Raw genomic sequence first — 18,580 nt, forward strand, 5'->3', positions numbered from 1 at the left:
CTGGATTCCCCTTTCTCTGTCTCTTGGGCCCTTTTGGTCAGGAGGCCCTGCTTCGATCTGGACCCTGGTGATCCGCTAATTCATCATCTATTTGTTTCTTTCTCCGCGAACAGTACATCCCGAGATCTCACCGCCGCCATCGGTGGCCCGTGATTGCAGTGGCACGGCTAGAATTCAACCCAATTATTCTCTCGCCGCCCCTCCCTGGGCTTTCGTATCCGGCTCCGACGACACTTAGCTCAATCCCAAAGATTCGTCTACTACTGTAGTCAACTTTGGTGCACAGGTACCTCCAATTCGCGACTGTCGACATTACCAACGATCCAGTACCGGTTCAAGCCGGCTGTCGTTCATCAAGTTGGTGCAATACTGGCTACAGATACCATCATTAATGCATGTGCTTGCTCTGGCGATACAATAGCCACCGTTCTGGACACTGAACTGACCGCGATTAGCGTTTTGAATCTTGCCTCCCGCATCCCCCTCACCCCTCCCCACCGGAGTCCAGAGTTACCATCCGCTCGGTTCGAAACTCGGACGAGAGAGAGACCCACGACTCTGCAAGTCAGCGTCGACACCATCAAAGCTCGCCACTGACATGCAGCAAGTCTAGCGCGCTGGGTGCCAGGTCACATTGCGCGTGTGACGCCCTTTCATCCAAACCATGCTCGGCGGGATCAACCGTGTCGTATCCTCATCGGCGGATTCTCCTTTGCGCCCGTCATCTTCGTCGTCCACCTCGACTTCCAAGCATCAACCGCAGGAAGGACCAGTGGTGGCAAGCGTCGTCAGCTCCAGATCCGCGTCGTCCGCTACCAATCGCACCCCCACCTCAACCACGAGCGCTCCTCAGACTGCATCATCTCAGGATGTACCTGTATACGTACGCGACCAATCGTGGCAGCAGTCAAACGATCGTGGTCCCCCAGTGCACCGCTCCATCCCATCAACTCCGTCCAGTATGATGAGGGGGTACCATCAGCCTCCTACCTCCATGCCCTCGCCTTCAATGTCGTCAGATCGGCCGAATACGCAAGATGAACAAGACCAGGCTGGACCTGCGAACGATTCAAGATATCCCCAAAGGTCGATACCGACATCCTCACCGGGCTCGCCGCGCCTCCAACCCACCTACCTATCGTCGCGATCTCTGGGGAACTCCGCCGCCTCATCACCCAGCCGCATCAAGGTGCGGGATCTGTCCCACATCCAGAGCTTTGCCAATGAGGAGTTTTTGGAACAATCCGAGCGTGCTCGTCGTCAAGGCTCGTTAGAAGTCGGTCGCCAGTATGAGATCAGCTCTATGCCTGTCACAGATATCATTGAGATGGTGGCAGGACTATTGACGAAAATCACGACCACCAATGACATGCAACATCGACATCTACGTCGTCGTTTTCCTCCAGCGGATGGCGCCGCAAATCTAAGTCCCCAAGCCAGCAGTGTTCTGGCCTTCCATGGCAAGAACGTGCCTACCATCACGATCCTCAGCTACCTCACGCGCATCCACAAGTACTGCCCCACCACATACGAAGTGTTTTTGAGCTTGCTGGTATACTTTGACCGCATGGCTGCCCTTGTTAACAACCGTTCTAAGCGGCAACGCTCGGCCTCAGCTGCACGAGGATCTCGGCAGTCACCGGATCACCCGTCCGTCGTGACTCCGCCTTCATCCAGCGGGACCACCGGGGATGTTTCCAAGTCTTCTGCCGATGAGGAGGACGCGGATGATTACGGCAATTACTTTGTGGTTGATAGCTTCAATATCCACCGGCTCGTCATTGCTGGCGTGACTTGCGCCAGTAAATTCTTCTCGGACGTATTCTATACGAATTCACGCTACGCAAAGGTATGCAGCTGATCCATTCCTTCCGATAAATAAAAGCTAACACAATTGACGACAACAGGTTGGCGGTCTTCCTCTTGTAGAGCTCAACCATCTAGAAGTCCAATTTCTCCTCCTCAACGATTTTCGCTTAGCGATACCTGTCGAGGAGCTTGAAGCATATGGGACCATGCTTGTCGAATTCTACGCTCGCGAAATCGTCGCGCAACAACAACGAAAAAAGCAACAACAGCAACGACAACAACAACAAGATCCCGCCACGTCCACCTCCACCACTCCCTCCTCTCGTACCCATCCAAATCAACAAAGATATCACGAGTATAGCCAAACGCCGACACCACCAGGTTCATGACAGGGCTTCTGGCCTCCTTTTTTTTTTTGCACCATCTCACGTCTACGATCGATACCGCCTGTATTGTACCTTTTTGTTACGACCGAAGGAAGTGAATGCAGCATGAGACAAATGGTATAGAGTGGTCTAGCATGTCAATCAATATCCTACCTATAGCTGTTCCGTATCATATTTGTTTTCGTAATTGACTCGAAACCGCATTGAAGATTTAGTCGTACATGGGGAAGGTCCTCCAAGGTGATGGACTCTGTTTGCCAGTCGATTGAATAGTATATATTCCTTACAATAACTAGCTGGATTGGCTTCCGTATGAGTTTGCATACGTCGAGAGTAATTTTACAAAAGCACAGGCCAAAACTAAACTCTTCATTTAGAAAGCCAGCATCTTCTTGATCTCGGCAATCGCCTTGCCGGGGTTCAACCCCTTGGGGCACGTTCGCGAGCAGTTGAGGATAGTGTGGCATCGGTACACGCTCATGCTGTTGTTCAGGGCAGCCTTGCGCTCCTCGGTCTTCTCGTCACGGGAGTCGGCCAGCCAGCGGTACGACTGCAGGAGAATGGCGGGACCGAGGTATTCCTCGCTGTTCCACCAGTAAGACGGGCATGACGTCGAGCAGCAGGCGCAGAGGATGCACTCGTAGAGACCGTCGAGCTTGCGACGCTCCTCAGGGGACTGGCGGTTCTCCAGGCCCTGGTCCGACGTTAGTTGGACGTGTTCTGCAGGCTTGCCCATGAAAGCTAAGAAGTGTTACTCACATCCGCCGGCTTGGTCTCCCGCTGCAGGTACGGCTTGATCGACTTATATTGCTTGTAGAAGTGTGTCAGGTCAGGAACGAGATCCTTGACGACATAGGTGTGCGGAAGCGGGTAGATGCGGGTAGCCTTGCTCGTGTCGGTCGGAATCCGGCCTGCAAAGTGTCAGCAAGAAATGCAATGTAGTAAGCCTGCCGGGTGTACCTACACAGGCAAGCCAGAGTGTTCACGCCGTCAATGTTCATGGCGCAACTTCCGCAAATACCCTCACGGCAGCTGCGGCGGAACGTCAGGGTGGGATCGATCTCATTCTTGATACGGATCAATGCATCCAGCACCATCGGCCCCGTCTTGTTCAGATCCAGGGTGTATGTCTGCATGCGAGGCTTCTCTTCGGGACGATCGGGATTCCATCGGTAGACGTGGAAGGTCTTGGTTCGCGGCGCTTTCGACGGAGCCGGCTCCTGCACAGTTGACGTCTTCGATTCTGGAACGAACTTGCTGCTCGCAGAGGACGCTTCACTGGCCTTGGACAGAGGATCGACCGTCGCATAGGACCGCACAAAGACCGACGACGGCGCCCCGAGGAGGGGGCGCGATACCAATGGACGAGCTGCACGAAGGGCGGACATGGCGGCGGACGTCGGCAGGCAATGAACAGACGATCAGATCCTCAGTGAATTGGGCTGATCTATCCGGCCGTTGAGGAGCGAAGCAAGATAATACGGACAGATGGATGACGAGCAGGTTCGCTTTCTTGTTGTTTGGCGCTGTTCCGATCAGTCTGCCGAGGAACACCGCCCGGCATGTGCTGATTCAGCAATCCAGCCAATCAGAGCGTGATTAATTACCAATTCCTCCCGAAAGAGCGGCAAATGTTCGCAGAGGCAAAATTATGGAGAACCGAGCTTTCTCCGTGCACTCTACGGTTCGCCCTCTCTCAATTGTAAAGGCCGAGGGATTTCAACATCTTGTCGTTGATTGACTTCGCTTTGCACCCTAGCAAGTCGAACTCATGTGCATTCATTGTCGTTCGGTCGAGGGATCACGTGTTTTACGGTTATATACGTGTAAATACCGTAATCTTCTTAGGATTGCTCCAATATGGAACGAAGTAATTACGGACTAACTCTGATATTAACTATGGCCACAGAGCCCCTGGACATCAATGATCGTGCCCTCTACTCATTGTTGTCAGCTCAGTGAGAAATCCGGAGATGGCGCTGGATCAGAATGAACCCCCCTCGCAATTCGCGATACCGCGAAAGCCTCTTCCAGCAGCAATTGACTCGAGAGATTCGTCCATCAACTCGAGTGTGCCCAACGCCGAGAAGGCACCAGCTGTCCATGAATCAATTCTAACCACCAGGGATGGCAGCCGATTCGGCAGTATATTGTCGTCCGTCAAGGGATTCTATGTAAGCTATATAGCTAAATATCTTCCCGATGACAAGCGAAAGAGGCGCTATGTGTTGGCTGGAATCGTTGCCGGTGCAATTGCGCTCCTGGCACTAATCATTGGATTAGCTGTTGGGTTGACTGTCGGCCGACAGTAAGCAAGACAGGGCATTGCTAAACGTGAGAGCAAATCTGACACTTGGAGCAGAGGAGCATCGAATCTTCCTCTTCCCACAGACACCGGCGGTCCGTACGTGGGAGATTTGACCTACTACACACCGGCCCTTGGGGCTTGTGGATACACAAACACGGACTCGGACGCCATCTGTGCGGTCTCTCATGTCCTCTTTGATGCTGCACAGACGGGGTCGAACCCCAATTTGAACCCCTTGTGTGGCGCAAAACTTCGTCTCCGGCGCAATGGGAAAACAGTGGATGTCACAGTCGTCGACCGCTGTGTCGGCTGTGCGGCTACGGACATTGACACCACAACAAGCGTATTTGAGAAACTGGCAGAAATAGACCAAGGGAGAGTTCTTGTTGAGTGGGCCTGGTTGGATGCTCAGCCATTGGCCATGCCGGAACAATAAGCTCCTGGTCTAGTCTTGCTAGGGTTCAATACTTTGGTTCCCCTGCAACCTGTATTCGCCATGATTGATATTATTGATACCCGTAAGTCAATTGCTTCTCGATGACTGTCCTCCTGAACGTGATCTCCTAACTTTGTGTGCCATTGACGTAGTTGTGACGGAATCTAGACCGATGGTTTCATCGATGCTTAAGCATCAAGAACCCATCAACAGCGGAATGGCCGGTTAGAATTTCTGTTGAACCGATTCCACGTGATGTACCGTCATACAGTGGACGACCACAAGCGTTGTGATTGAGTACCATCGATCATAAGGACGGAACTGAGTTAGATCCCCCAAGGCGGCATCCGGGCGGCCCGACAATGACGATCTAGCTACCCTGCCAAACGATCATGTATGATCATCGAGAATCGTGAAATCACGTCTCAGGATTTTGGGGCGCAGACTCATTCGGTGATTTCCGTTGCAACTCTGCGATAGGGTTAGTCTCATATCCATCAAGTGCATGTTCAAATCCGCTAACGTATGCTTTCTGTGATGATAGTCATCTCGATAACCATCTGATCGAAGCTAATGTTCCTTCGTGACTGCTAAGTCATAGCAACTGAACGAGGAGGAAATCATGGCACCAACGATTCCCGCATCTCGAGCTCAAAAGCCCTCACTCCACATTGTTCGTCCTCAGCTGCATCAGTTTGTCCGGCGACGCCAAAATTGGGCTGCCAAGAATCCCGGCGTGGTCCTAGTGTTTTGCATTGTCTTTATCGTTTTCCTCGGCTTGGTCAGTCTATACTTATATCGAAAAATCATGAAGAAGAGGGCGGAGAACAGGACATTAGCAGCTGAGAAATGACGAGTAATTAATGATGCTTGCTTGCGCGCTGTATTGCATTGATTGCGTGATGAACGAGATTGGAAACGCATTTTATGATTTGGGACATGGAGATATTATGGCCTTTTGAACCTTGGACCTTCATCAAGATGATAATCCAAACATCACTTTGGCAGGATTGAACTTGGAAAATCTCCTGTTCAACCCGTCACTGCGGAGTAATGACCACATGATCGACTCAAAATATGCAGGGATGCAATTTCGGCTCTCAATTTCCGAGATGTGTCACAAGCAGGGAAGAAGTTGTACCAGCACAAAGGAATTAGTGTTGTTGTTCAATTGTGTGCAAACTTCAAAGTCCAGATGCTACACTGTAAAGAGAGACTGCCCACCCTTGACACAAAGCAGGATATGGTATGTGATTCATTTAGGTGCCATTCATTGTCATGGGGCCATTATGAAGCAACCCCTTTCTAACGGATCTTTGGTAGGTCAGTGGAGCGCTATACGATCAACTGAGAGGATACATACGCTCAAAGCCATTGTTTTTTGTCCGCTTTCTTTCAAGGAGATATCTCAGTTCCTGTCCCTGTGACCCAAGCCACGGCCGCATTGTTCTGCAAACATTTTCCGTGCTTATCAGTTCGGTTATTGAGGACAGCCCGACTCAGTATATGAAGAACATCTTGCAAAGCATACAAGCTATCCACTGCGACTAGAATTGTGACTCTCCATGATTCTGAGCTGGCAGTGTGAGGAGCCCAATATAAAAGGTAGGAACATTCCTTATGTTTTTCATGATTACTGTAACACAATGGAATCTATCAAAGTCCTCATTCTGACACTGAAAGATAAGAACTAACTTTTCACACCTGCCATGAGTGGAAACAACTTTTCAATATTGCAAGGCCGTCCTCCTCCAGAGGAAACAATTCAATACCAAACTCTTCACGATGAATGTAATAGTTTAACTGCAAAGCAAGCGTTGGGAAGATTACTACATCCAAAGAGCGAGCTCGCAGGCCCTCATTATTCCTTTACAATTTCTGTTGGCACTGGCCATAGTGAGTATAATTTATTTTACACTCAGAAACACATTATCGCCAAGGTGTACTGTTTCGACGAGACCGGCGGTAGATTAACGAGAAGGGAGCAAGTTCAAGTATTAGCCGCTGATATACAGGTTGCTGACAGCCTCCAAACTGGCCAAAGGGGTCCCCCATGGACTCTCGATTCTGATGCGTTAAGGACGGCAAGCCATCTGGAAACTAATAAAGTGGGATACTATATACTGCCGATTACATTTCATCACGAAGCTGCGTACTATATTCGGAGCATCAAGCTGCGGTTCATCTGGCATCGCATGCAAGGCCGAGGGCCAGAAGCAATCTACGAACGGGAGAGTCGAGGCATGCGCCTCATTGTTTGGAAAGAAGGCGAAAAAACGGAGATGCGAGAAGTTTATCAGCCTTGGAGCGAACTTGACAAAGCACTTACGTCTATGGAGAAGAGGCTCGAGTTGCCCACGTACCGTCAGACAGGTGGTCCAAGAAATACAACGGCTGCGTCTTTAGAGCTTGCACGGCGTTGGAAGGCGGTTGTTACCTCTCCAGGCTTTTCGAAGTCAACAAAATTGTCAAAATCAATCAAAAAGCCGGAGGAACAGCAGCAAGAGAGCTCTGCAGCTGGGCCTGTTGACAATACAGTCAGTGGGGAACAGTCACCTAGCAGGATCCAAGCTCAAGAATCAAAACAGGCTGCGCGAGACGTTAATACAGTGAGGAAGGATAAGCAAGAGCAAACACAAACGGCGAGTCGTATAACGCCCCTAACACTGCCATCAACCCCGTGGATGGAAGCAGAGCCCCGCAAGCGAGGAAAACAGACTACAGACCCGGGCCCTGCGAGCGGCGACCTGAAGAGCTTGCGTTCGAAGCGAGAACAGCAACCCTCCTCTGCAACGCTCAAGGGTAAAACGCCAATCTATGGGGAGGATGAGCAAGGTCAGCGTGCCGTGGCAGCAGTCGACAACTCTAATCCTCAAACGGAGAGTCAACGACGAGACACCAAAGGAAAATCACCTGTTCGCAATGTACGCGGAGATCAGTTGGTGATATTTCAGGCAGAGGAGCATTTAAATACTAATCTTGAGGAGGGCATAGACGCCGGTAACTTGACTCCCGCCGGAACCGTCACGTTTGCTCCATGGACAAAGTCCGGTCCGGTCCAAGCAAGTCCTCGCCGGCATGTCCGATTTGAGGACGAAGAGCGACATGGTTCGGACAAAGCAAACAAAGGAAAAGACAAGAGTACATTGCCATGGGGGTCTCGCAAGAAATGAGAACGATTTGACAAAATATGCCACGAAGCTTCCTAGGGCTCGTGAGAGAAACCCTAATAAGAAAATGCCCTAACATGCCATTTGAAAAGTGGAGCCATCTGATCGACCAAGCAAGCTCAGCAGGTGGGTTCACTCGAAAATTGAAAACAAATCTTACTCTGTTCTATTGTTACAAAATGTTCTTCGTAACAATGACCGAATCTCCTCAAGTGGATGAAAGCGTTCTAAACCTGCTTGCTCACATGCTGCAGTAGTTTTGGGAGTAGGGCCAACTCCGTACTGGCTATTTCAATTCGGTGCTATATTATTCGACGTTCGCGGCAATTACATCAACGTGAGGTCACTATCGCCGGAGCTGGGCACAGAACTGGTCATGATCACAATGGAGGTTCTAAGACCCTTGTTAGACCATATGGGTGATACGTATAAAGTCAGTTGTTGTTCTTCCGTCAACTGAATTTTTTTTTTTCCTTCATTAATGTTTACCCTGCGAAGACAATCTGACCGGATTATTCGATATTCTTTCTATTCTGTCAAGCAGTCGAGACTTTTCACTTCGGGCGTGCAGCTGTCCAATATGTCTCGGATATCAGATACCATCAAGAGCGATCATCGCGAGATCGAGAAATGGTACGACCATATCATCAACGCCAAGGACGATGATGAGAGAACTCGTTATCAAAACCAGTTTACCTGGGAGCTTGCTCGCCATTCTCATGGCGAGGAGTTAGTCGTCTATCCGGCATTCGAGAAGAATGTTACCAATGGCAAGGCAATGGCAGACAAGGATCGTGAAGAGCATCAAGTGGTATGCAGACTTTACAGTTTCCATTGTTACAATTTGCCGGACGAATGCTGACTTGAACCCTTGATAAAGGTCAAGGAAAAATTGAAAAAGTTCCAGAACCTCAAGGCATCCGATCCTGAGTTCTTGCCGACCATCAAGGATCTCATGAAAGACCTCTCGCAGCATATCAAGGAGGAAGAGGAAAATGATCTACCGACCTTGGAGAGTGCCATTACTGCCCAAGAGAGCGAATCGATGAGCAAGAGCTTTGGCCTGACCAAGGCATTTGTCCCGTCTCGTTCGCACCCCAGCGCGCCGAATAAGCCACCGTTCGAAACTGCGATCGGACTGTTGACTGCGCCAATCGATCACGTCGCGGATATTTTCCGCAAGTTCCCAGGCAACACTGTCAGTCCGAATCCGTCTACGAAGTAGGGATAATTGGTATATTCAGATGACTGCACTCGAGCATACTTGTCAATGTTGATTAATCAAACAATGTAATTGAGGACTGCAGATGTTGAATAGCAGTTGACTGATGCTGTCTCGGTTTCTGGCCATTGAAGACGTATATGTTAAAGAGTTCCACTGAGCCCAGTACTCGGCATCGGTAGCCAGTCTTTCTAGAAAAACTTGGAATTTGATCCTTAAACCCAAGTCTGCAAGAGTCAAAGTTTGTGACGGCGGAATGCTGAGTGCCCGGATTCGCGCATTTCTGCGACGTAATTACTGACATCCTGATTAGCTGATGTTCACCCTCGATCATCGACCAATCTGATGTCACATATAACTAATGGCTAATCTCAGGAAGAACTCGGGAGGCCGACATGGCAAGCGCCTTGGCAGGTTAGTCGGGCTCCGGATTTCAAAGCAAGATGTTCCCGTCTCATTATATGAGGGCTGAGGGTTATGGTTGATCATCATTGGCAGTTTATTATTCAGACAGCAACGTGGCATCGTTTCATTTCTACACATATCACATAACTGTGGCGAAGCACAACACCTTTTTTGTTGGAATAGAATCACAACATGTAACGGAAACCAGCCGCTTTCTGTGCCTCTGTCGGGCCATTCTTGCCAATATCCTCACCACGGTCGAGCTTCTCGTTCTGCCGACGCAAATAGAAATAAGTCGCGACAGCAAAGGCAATGGCTAGCACAGATGCAACAAGATTCATGATGAACGCAGGAAGGTATCGCGGTGGTCCGAAGTAGACATATGAAGTCCAAACTACGCACGTCAGTTAGCTTATGGCCTCGTTCACTCAACAAGCAGAAGTACACACTGTTTGGAGTGTTGCAAATAGCATTGATCAGCGCAATCGCCGATGCTCGTTTCGCTGTCGGTTGTGATAGGGAACCTGTAATCCATGAAAGGGTTACAATGGAGGCCGCATAGAATGAGCCGGGCATGAGCATCATGGCGAGATCTTGCATAATAGTCAGTTCCTGCAAAGTGAAATAGAGGAGATCCCACATACATCTAGCAGCCGTATTCAAAGATGACACAGCGATGATATTGGCAATTACTGTCACACATAGTGGACCAGTAATGTGCCAGAAACGCTCCTTGGTACGATCCGAGTGAAAACCATTGATCAACATGGTAACAACGCAGAGCAGGAAGGGTGGCTGTGATGGTCAGATTGCTGAAAGACGGCCCCTATGTTCGAGGTCACGTACCGCCGTTAGAGCATATGTTACGTTTCTCGAGAAACCAAGCGTCGCCACAACTGATGGAAACCAGTTGTTGACCGCCGCTGCAACATATGTCTAAAGCAGTCAGCTTTATTCCAGAGCAGAAAGCACCGGGAACATACCGCCCACAATAGGCCCATCAAGAGCCATGTTTTGGGATCCTGGACGGCCATCACCAAGCCCTTCCAGGCTGTCAATTCATCTTTGTTATCTTGCTGGCCAATATCTTTGCCGTAGTTCCAAAGCAAATATTCACGCTCCGCCTCGGAGAATCCTTTCAATTTCCCAAGCCCATTCGGCAGGTAAATTGCAAAGACGAGAGCAAAGAAGACAGTGAGGACGCCTTCAATCAAGAAAAGCCATCGCCAACCCTCCAATCCCTTCTGGCCGTCCAGCTCGAGGATGCCAATGGCAAGAAGCGTGCCAATTGCATTCCCAATCTGGGATCCGGAATACAGAATCGCCGTACGGAATGCGAATTGGCGTCGGTTGTAGAACAGGGACAGGTAAAACAAAGCACCGGGAAAGAATACAGCCTCCACGAAGCCGAGAAAGAACCGCGCCGCCACAAGACCGCTAAAGTTTTGTGCTGCGGCCGTGCAAGCAGAAATGACACCCCAGACACCCATGGCGAGGCAGATGTAAACCGCTGGGTATGCAAATTTGCCCGCGAACATGTTTGAAGGAACCTGCATTAGAACTGCAAACGATCAGCAAGTCCTTTTTGAACGTCGATCTAGACATTGTCTGTGAATCGTCATACTGTATCCCACAAACAACAAGCTGACACATGTCTGATATTCCACATCGGAGAGATTCAAGTCCCTTTCGATATTGGCCAGTCTGGCGCTGGCAATGTTCTGTCGATCGAGATAGTTCAGGATATACATGATGACCATCGCTGGCATGACGATGAGATCTAGCTTCAAGATCGCTTTTCGGCCAATCTTCTCACACTCCTCCGGGCTCAAGCCGGCCAATGCCGGACATTGGCTCAGCTCAGTCTGGGCGTGATCTTTGGCGACATCTTCGACAGTAGTATCCTCGCTGGGTTTTCTGTTTTCCGCCATTGTTGGCTTCGTTGGTTCTCCTTATCAGCACAGACGTGGGAGAACAGAGAATCGCGCTATCTCGATGAGAATTTGATGGTGATAGCAGCCATTCGGCGCTTTAATATGCTTCTAAACACGACCCCATCCTTTACTCCATTCTCCCCACGGAGTTAACAATCCCATCAAGGTGTCACGGCCACCTTATCCCCACGAAATGTGGGGAGCTACTCAGCTAAGCTGGGGAATCCAATCGTCCTGTTAGACTGGAGCCCGCGACGTACTCTGTAGAACCCGGCAAGGTACTTCCGGCATATTTGTAACTACAAAGAGACTGCGAGTGTTGCTTATATAAAAAGCATCCTACAATTTGACCCCGATTCATGTGTTCTGCTCTCATGAATGATGTTCGAGCGAAGAAACTGAAGGTACTTACATTTTTGGAAAAGTACGGCTAGCTGATTTTATGCATGACCTGAATGCTGCCAATCCAAGGCGTTAAAGAGACCAGGGTGTGTACTCGTAAGCTGGTTGAAAGTTTGAAGCACGCCCTTCTCAAATCCGCGGAGAAAAGCTACTTATTGTATTGGTTCAGATGGAGCCCGTTACATATTCCCCCACGCCGGTCGTCGTTGGGATGTTGAAGTACGGACAACTGCCGACACGACAACCACCTAACCCTAGCCATGGGCAGCACGGTCACCAACCAAGCTCGCACACCCAAAGGCACACCCCTGGGAACAGCTACCGTAACCCTCAGAATCCGATGGGGGCTCCTCTGGAAACGAGCGGTTTATCACTTGTAGCAGTGTTGCTCCAGAGGAACATCGATTTCGTGCTGGTGTCTAGGCGCCGAATTCCGATAAATATTATGGTGAGCTCCGGCAGTGAATATGCCGCCATTGAGTTTGCGCGATCTTATTCTTGAAGGACATTCAAGTGCCGAGCAGCTATTCCATAACTTACGGCCAAAGAGGCGCGCATATTGCCAGCGTTGAGGGTCAGATGGATGGCTGTCTAAGTGGATGATGGCCGCTACGATGTAGAATCTCGCTACGTCGATGCTGGAACAAGGCAATAAGAGGTACTCGACCTCCGATCCATCAGTTAGGGAAAGAACATGCCACAAGCAGCCCTTGACGTCGGTTCTGCTCCGACTCGAAGCGTTCCCGAAAAGCTAATGCGTCGTGAACGGGAATCATCTCGACTCTTTCTCGACATGTGCAGTCTTCTGCCGTCCGCGAGAGGCTTGCAGATGCAATTGACTTAGCATTGATGATTTGAACAAGCCATCGACAACGGGGATTTCTGTCAGTCTGGGTTTTCACAGCGGTAGAAAGTATATGAAGGTGTTCTGGATCGGCTCCGCCACTTCGACGCGTACACAAATGCTTTAATCTGGAAGCATTGCTATCGCGGTCTCCTCGGAGGGTTCGAACAATCTTCGAGTGTATGAAAGTCATGTTTGCACTTGAAAGGGGGAAGAGTTCGTGTAGGAATTGAATCTTGGACACCGCATGGGGAGGGTTTCGGATAATTTCCTCCGACAACGGGACTTTCCCCGGCCCAAGTGGAAGTCCTGCGGGCCGGTCGGGCTCCCCAACCGCGCACGGCCGTTCCAAACTCTCCCAGACGAAAAATGCTTTTTGTGGGTCGTTGTGGAAATGGAGCCCATCGCCTGTGGTCGGATGGACCAATTCTGCAGGCCACGTTGCACGTGGCTGACTTCATGAATCAGATCGCGTGTTTTCACAATCTCAAACTTACTCGCAATGAGCATTAGTATCGGTGACGGAGGGCTCCTAGGGGGGCCACTGCGAAGGTTGCTGGAGAGAGACTGCGGGATTCACAAATTCATAAAATTCATTGCCGAAGTTCGGCCTCCAGCCAATCAGGACTGAAGAATGCGTTATCTGAGCCACAGCGTGGGTCTTGGAATTACGGGATCAGACCGACTTTCAGTACTTGTACGGACCAGTAATTTACGACTATGTAATTATGCAATACGGGCTACTCCGCACGAAGCATGTGCTCGTCCACCAGGTTAGATGTTGAGAAGACGAGTACTCTGTATCTCTTCGAGGTACGCGTGCTCGCAATTCATCCTACGTTGGCCAAGTTAACTTGGGAATCCTGGGATTCCAATTTCCGCAAAGTCAAGCCCAGTTGAAGTTTCACCGGCAGTCGAAGAGCAGTAACTTGTAGCTCGGTTAACTGCTAGTATGCAGCAGAAAGCAGCTATGGATCCGAGCTGGTGGTCAACCAAAAGTCTCGAACCTTTGAACTGTACAAGATGTGCTCGTTACCTAAGGTGATGGAGATCCTTCACGATGTGGGGACACACACGAGCGCAGAATCCAGGAGCTAACCAAACGTACGGAGTAGTGATGTTCGCCAGGTGTCCTTTCTGAATGGGCCAGCAAGCGGGGATGATTATCAGTCAGAGTTGAAGATCTCCAGACTCAAAGCTCGGTCCCAAAAATTGTGGCTTAGATTCACAAAAGCATCGGCTCGACTTCACCTTCCCCAGGACAAATTCCTCGCAATGCCTAATAGGAATGCTTGACTCTCTTCGACTTTGAGGAAAGCGTCCGACATCCGCGATCGTACAGATGGAGCCTCCATCATCTCTTGCCCTAGCAGGCCTTGGCCTGGCCGGCGTTGTCGGATATGTCATCCTGTTGGCCATCTATCGTCTCTATTTCCACCCGTTAGCCAAATTTCCGGGCCCGAAACTGGCTGCCATTACACATTTGTACGAGTTCTACTTCAACATCATCAAAGATGGCATGTTTATTTGGGAAATCCAGCGGATGCATGAGCAATATGGTATGGGATTGTCATTGGACTAAGGTTCCATTTCTCGCTAATGTTATAAGGTCCTATTGTCCGGATCACTCCTCATGAGCTGCATATCAAGGACCCCTCATTTTACGATGAAATCTATGCCCCGGCGTCGCGCAAACGGGAAAAGTACAGTGGCTTTGTTGCGCACTTCGGAACCCCCTCGTCAATGGTCACGACAATCAGCCATGAACATCATCGCATGCGCCGTGCTCCGCTGAATAATTACTTTTCCAAGAGGTCTGTTGTGCGGCTGGAGCCGTTGATTCAGGAAAATATTGGGAAACTTTTGCGGCGGTTTGAAAAAGCCCGTGAAACCGGGACCATCATTCGGTTGGATGGGGCGTTTACGGCGTTGACAATGGATATCATCAGCCACTACTCCTACGGGAAGAGCTATCGGTACCTTGATGAGGACGATTTCCACATTGAATGGAAGATTGCCGTGGCTGAAGCCAGTGCGAATGGTGCCCTGTTGAGACATTTCCCAATCATGTTAGCCATCTCGAAGAGTATGCCTCAGTGGCTGCTGCGGAAATCGAATCCAAGAGCAGCCGTGTTGCTGGACATCCAACACATGGTGCGCGAGCAATCAAAGGAGTCACTCGCAAATAGCTCCAAGCCGAAGCCGGATAATGAAAAGACCATCTTTGATGCACTGTGCGATCCGAATCTTCTCCCACCGGAAGAGCGGACGCTGGATCGACTGCAGGATGAAGGGCAAATCCTTCTAGCCGCTGGTAGTGAAACCACAGCCAATACCTTGACGGTGATTGCGTTCCATCTGTCAGATAAGAAGCATTTGCTCGAGACGCTCCGAGAGGAATTAAAAACCGTGCTGCCTACACCTACCAGTACAGCATCATGGACCGAATTGGAGAAGCTGCCTTATCTTGTACGCCTCGACCGAGTGTTTCCTGTCTCGAACGCTTGTCAGAAACTGACGCATTGCAGACCGCGGTGATCAACGAAGGTCTTCGACTGAGCTATGGCGTGACAACTCGCCTCCCGCGTGTTGCCCCTACAGAAGCTCTTGTGTATAAGGACTGGGTCATTCCACCTGGTGTAAGTCAATGCATTTGCTCTCATTGTCAGCCGATAATAACGTGATGTGAAGACACCGGTTAGTGAGAGCGCCTATTTCGTTCACATGGACCCAACCATTTTCCCGAACCCTGAGGTCTTCGACCCATCACGGTGGATCCGTGCTGCCGAGCGAGGTGAACGATTGGACCGATACATAGTCTCCTTCACAAAAGGGAGCCGACAATGTCTAGGAATCAAGTATGTTCCCCCGGTTTCGCAGTTTGACCTTGCATGTATGTGATCGAATGATACTAACCGATCATCCAGCCTTGCTTACGCAGAGCTTTACCTTACCGTTGCTCATGTTTTTCGCCGGTTTGATTTCAAGTTGTTTGACACCACGGTGGATGATATCCGCGTGTTCAGGGATCGCTTTTTCGCTGCACCCCGCGATGGCTCGATGGGGGTCAGGGTTGAAGTGGTCTGATTATACAATCTGATGATTGGCAACAACGAATACGCGATACGACATGAATAAATGTAAAACATTGTCGAATGAATCACTTGACGACAAGGGGGTAGTTATTCGTAATTGTTCTCAAAACAAAAAACAAATAATTACAAATCCCAACAAACAAAGGAATCCAAACAACTTCCATCATAATCCAACTCCTCAAATTTCGTGTTGAACCGGTTTCTATCACTTCTTACCCTGTCTGAGGCTTGCGACCCCAAATAACATACCTGAGATTTGTTAGAGGTTGGACCGCAATTTTAAGATGGGGGGAGAAGTGCATACACCAAGTTGTACACATGAAGTGACTTGTTGCGCAGCTGATTCTTGACAACAGCCGTGAAAATCTTAGCTTCGTCCTCCGAGTACCCTGCGCCTCGGGTGAGCAGGGCCAGTCCGTAGGAATCGACGGATTCAATCGCGTTGACATATTGGTATCGGCCAATCTCCTTCAGATGTGGATCCTTTGGCCAAGGTCCCCATGGCACCTACGTTTGTCAAATTAGTGATTCGACCATCGCGGTGGCAGTCTCTAGGGCGTGGTGCCATACTTTGTAGATTTTCTGCTGCACGTCTTCGAATCCAGCCTCTTCCATCCACTCCTTCAGCTTGTGACAGATATTAAGGGACCGGCCTTGCTTCGACGACTCCTGCTCGATAATCGAAAGGCTAAAAAGAAATTGGCATCTTGCTGCAAACGAATCTCACCATCGATGTGACTTACTACTTGACGAGAGGAGAGTCTGGCTCCAAACTGTCGTCGTCGCTCCAGCACCAAATCGGCGCTACATATGCCGTCAGCATCCTTCGGATATTCATGGCTAAAAGATTGACTGACCTTCATGCAACTCAACGTAACCACCTGGCTTCAAATGCCTGTGTCATGTCAGTATTGGCTATCGCTTTGACGAGGGCTGCCTACTTGTATGCTCTCGCCAATAGCTGGGGCCAATCCTTGACAGAACTATAAACCGTCAGCTGCCGTCGATAAAAAGTGCAGACCATCACCGGAGACTTACCCTGACAATGTCCGAGCGTGAATGAAATCGAACTTGTTCTCGCTGTACACCCACTCTTCTTCGAAATCTTCAATGACAAATTGCGTGTTGGGCGCTACAAAAACAGGCTGGATCGGACTGAGATCGTTCCCGATGACCGAGGCCGAAGGATAGAGGCTGGAAATGGTTAGAGCAAACTTCCACAATTATTCCAAGGGTGACCATACTCTGCAACGTCCAGTGCCCAGATACCGGTTCCAGTGCCCAAATCCAAGATGTTTTGAGGATTCCTCAGAGGCGCCAAGTGGTAACGGCCGTTGAGAATAAGAGTGAAACTGCCTTTGTGAGACACAGCTCAAGCTGACTGGTTGTAGAATTCTTACATGTGATGAACCTATGGACAATAGGTTAGAATGAGACCACATCAATCATTCCTACTACAATACGTACCAAATCTAGCCGGTCCTTCTCTTCCTCATCGTTGGGAAGACTTGACCCTCATCAGTCGACCATCCTCTCCGGCTGTCGGATTTACTACTCACAAATATTTCCCCTGCTGAAATTAGCTGCAAATTCTTCATTGTTGGTCTCAATGCTTACCTGACGAAAAGAGTGATACCGCCGACCATTCTCGTAAACATAGTTCGTGATGGACGATGCCAGCGATGTCAGATCACTTGCCGAATCACTCCAGTAATTGCCATCATCATCCGATGTTGAGGCCTGCAGAAAACCTTTAGGCTCGTGTTCCTTTGCCTTTTTCTCACACTCAATCGACGCAACGCACCTCAATTGCGGGGATATGTTCCGGATAGGCCCCAGGTTGTGGTGAACCACGTCCTCCCACAGGGCTTTTGTCCTTGGGGGATTCTTTGTCGTCGCCGGCCATGGTGTATGCACACGACAAGAAACGGCGCCAGGTACTGGGAGAGACTTGGCTTTGCAGGGGGGTCGTTGAGGATGATGAGTATAGGTGCAGATCAAGTCCCAGTACTCGCAAAGGCTTTTAGCCCGCGTGAGGCGTCGGCCGAATTATCGAACTTGATGAGTCTTGGCCGCCCAGGCGCAATGGGCTCTTCGCTGGCTCGCACCGGTCCCCTGCACACGTTCATAAAGAGTCAAATTGTGGGGGGGTGCCTTGCCTCAGTGGGAATTCGGCTCGTCCCGGCTAACCGGCTTGCCTTGGTGGAGGTTTACCATATGGCAAATGCTCGGTGGGGAATGGGACGATTTTCTCCTCCATTAACTGGGTTTGGTAAGGGCTCGACAACGGAGCACTCGTGGTAGCGTGCTAAAACCCGAAGTCCTTAACCGTTGGGCTGGCCGTATCTTTTTGGTGTAATTCTCGATACATAACCACATATTACGAAGCTGTCTGAATCGATAAGGAATCCCCATGAGCAGAGGACTCGTATTGGCCGGACTGTTGGAGATTGAGTTTGGGGCAAGATTATGAATCGTGACTACGAGTGGTGAATACATACAGGAGTGCCGAAGTTGACGAGTCATACTCGCACGAGAACGGTAACTTACATGTTATGAATCTGTATAA

General features: G+C 49.8%; 8 protein-coding genes across 8 annotated transcripts; 5 read left to right on the forward strand and 3 right to left on the reverse strand.

Moving 5' to 3' along the window:
* Positions 1-664: 664 nt before the first annotated feature.
* VTN49DRAFT_6309 (uncharacterized protein) lies at positions 665-2,198 on the forward strand (the record flags this gene model as incomplete). The annotated part of the gene is made up of 2 exons (XM_069414463.1): positions 665-1,849; positions 1,908-2,198. The coding sequence occupies 2 exons, from the start codon at positions 665-667 to the stop codon at positions 2,196-2,198; spliced, it is 1,476 nt and encodes a 491-aa protein (XP_069265707.1).
* Positions 2,199-2,568: 370 nt separating this feature from the next.
* VTN49DRAFT_6310 (uncharacterized protein) lies at positions 2,569-3,583 on the reverse strand (the record flags this gene model as incomplete). The annotated part of the gene is made up of 3 exons (XM_069414465.1): positions 2,569-2,889; positions 2,955-3,106; positions 3,160-3,583. 3 exons carry the CDS (start codon positions 3,581-3,583, stop codon positions 2,569-2,571), a joined length of 897 nt encoding a protein of 298 aa, XP_069265708.1.
* A 585-nt stretch (positions 3,584-4,168) lies between these two features.
* Positions 4,169-4,939, forward strand: VTN49DRAFT_6311 (uncharacterized protein; the record flags this gene model as incomplete). Its single annotated transcript, XM_069414466.1, has 2 exons — positions 4,169-4,503; positions 4,558-4,939. 2 exons carry the CDS (start codon positions 4,169-4,171, stop codon positions 4,937-4,939), a joined length of 717 nt encoding a protein of 238 aa, XP_069265709.1.
* A 2,195-nt stretch (positions 4,940-7,134) lies between these two features.
* VTN49DRAFT_6312 (uncharacterized protein) lies at positions 7,135-8,112 on the forward strand (the record flags this gene model as incomplete). Its single annotated transcript, XM_069414467.1, has 1 exon — positions 7,135-8,112. One exon carries the CDS (start codon positions 7,135-7,137, stop codon positions 8,110-8,112), a length of 978 nt encoding a protein of 325 aa, XP_069265710.1.
* Positions 8,113-8,590: 478 nt separating this feature from the next.
* On the forward strand, positions 8,591-9,334 carry VTN49DRAFT_6313 (uncharacterized protein; the record flags this gene model as incomplete). Its single annotated transcript, XM_069414468.1, has 2 exons — positions 8,591-8,920; positions 8,990-9,334. The coding sequence occupies 2 exons, from the start codon at positions 8,591-8,593 to the stop codon at positions 9,332-9,334; spliced, it is 675 nt and encodes a 224-aa protein (XP_069265711.1).
* Positions 9,335-9,921: 587 nt separating this feature from the next.
* VTN49DRAFT_6314 (uncharacterized protein) lies at positions 9,922-11,667 on the reverse strand (the record flags this gene model as incomplete). Its single annotated transcript, XM_069414469.1, has 6 exons — positions 9,922-10,130; positions 10,186-10,329; positions 10,381-10,531; positions 10,583-10,672; positions 10,720-11,297; positions 11,361-11,667. 6 exons carry the CDS (start codon positions 11,665-11,667, stop codon positions 9,922-9,924), a joined length of 1,479 nt encoding a protein of 492 aa, XP_069265712.1.
* Positions 11,668-14,258: 2,591 nt separating this feature from the next.
* VTN49DRAFT_6315 (uncharacterized protein) lies at positions 14,259-16,003 on the forward strand (the record flags this gene model as incomplete). The annotated part of the gene is made up of 5 exons (XM_069414470.1): positions 14,259-14,475; positions 14,526-15,385; positions 15,445-15,555; positions 15,608-15,774; positions 15,844-16,003. The coding sequence occupies 5 exons, from the start codon at positions 14,259-14,261 to the stop codon at positions 16,001-16,003; spliced, it is 1,515 nt and encodes a 504-aa protein (XP_069265713.1).
* A 220-nt stretch (positions 16,004-16,223) lies between these two features.
* VTN49DRAFT_6316 (uncharacterized protein) lies at positions 16,224-17,917 on the reverse strand (the record flags this gene model as incomplete). The annotated part of the gene is made up of 13 exons (XM_069414471.1): positions 16,224-16,260; positions 16,316-16,518; positions 16,582-16,699; positions 16,755-16,815; positions 16,869-16,906; positions 16,953-16,994; positions 17,050-17,205; positions 17,256-17,363; positions 17,412-17,422; positions 17,479-17,518; positions 17,571-17,581; positions 17,629-17,751; positions 17,816-17,917. 13 exons carry the CDS (start codon positions 17,915-17,917, stop codon positions 16,224-16,226), a joined length of 1,050 nt encoding a protein of 349 aa, XP_069265714.1.
* Between the last annotated feature and the right edge of the window lie 663 nt (positions 17,918-18,580).

The sequence above is a fragment of the Thermomyces lanuginosus genome (assembly GCF_041956635.1).
Source record: "Thermomyces lanuginosus strain ATCC 200065 unplaced genomic scaffold VTN49scaffold_40, whole genome shotgun sequence".
NCBI classification, from domain to species: Eukaryota; Fungi; Ascomycota; class Eurotiomycetes; order Eurotiales; family Trichocomaceae; genus Thermomyces; species Thermomyces lanuginosus.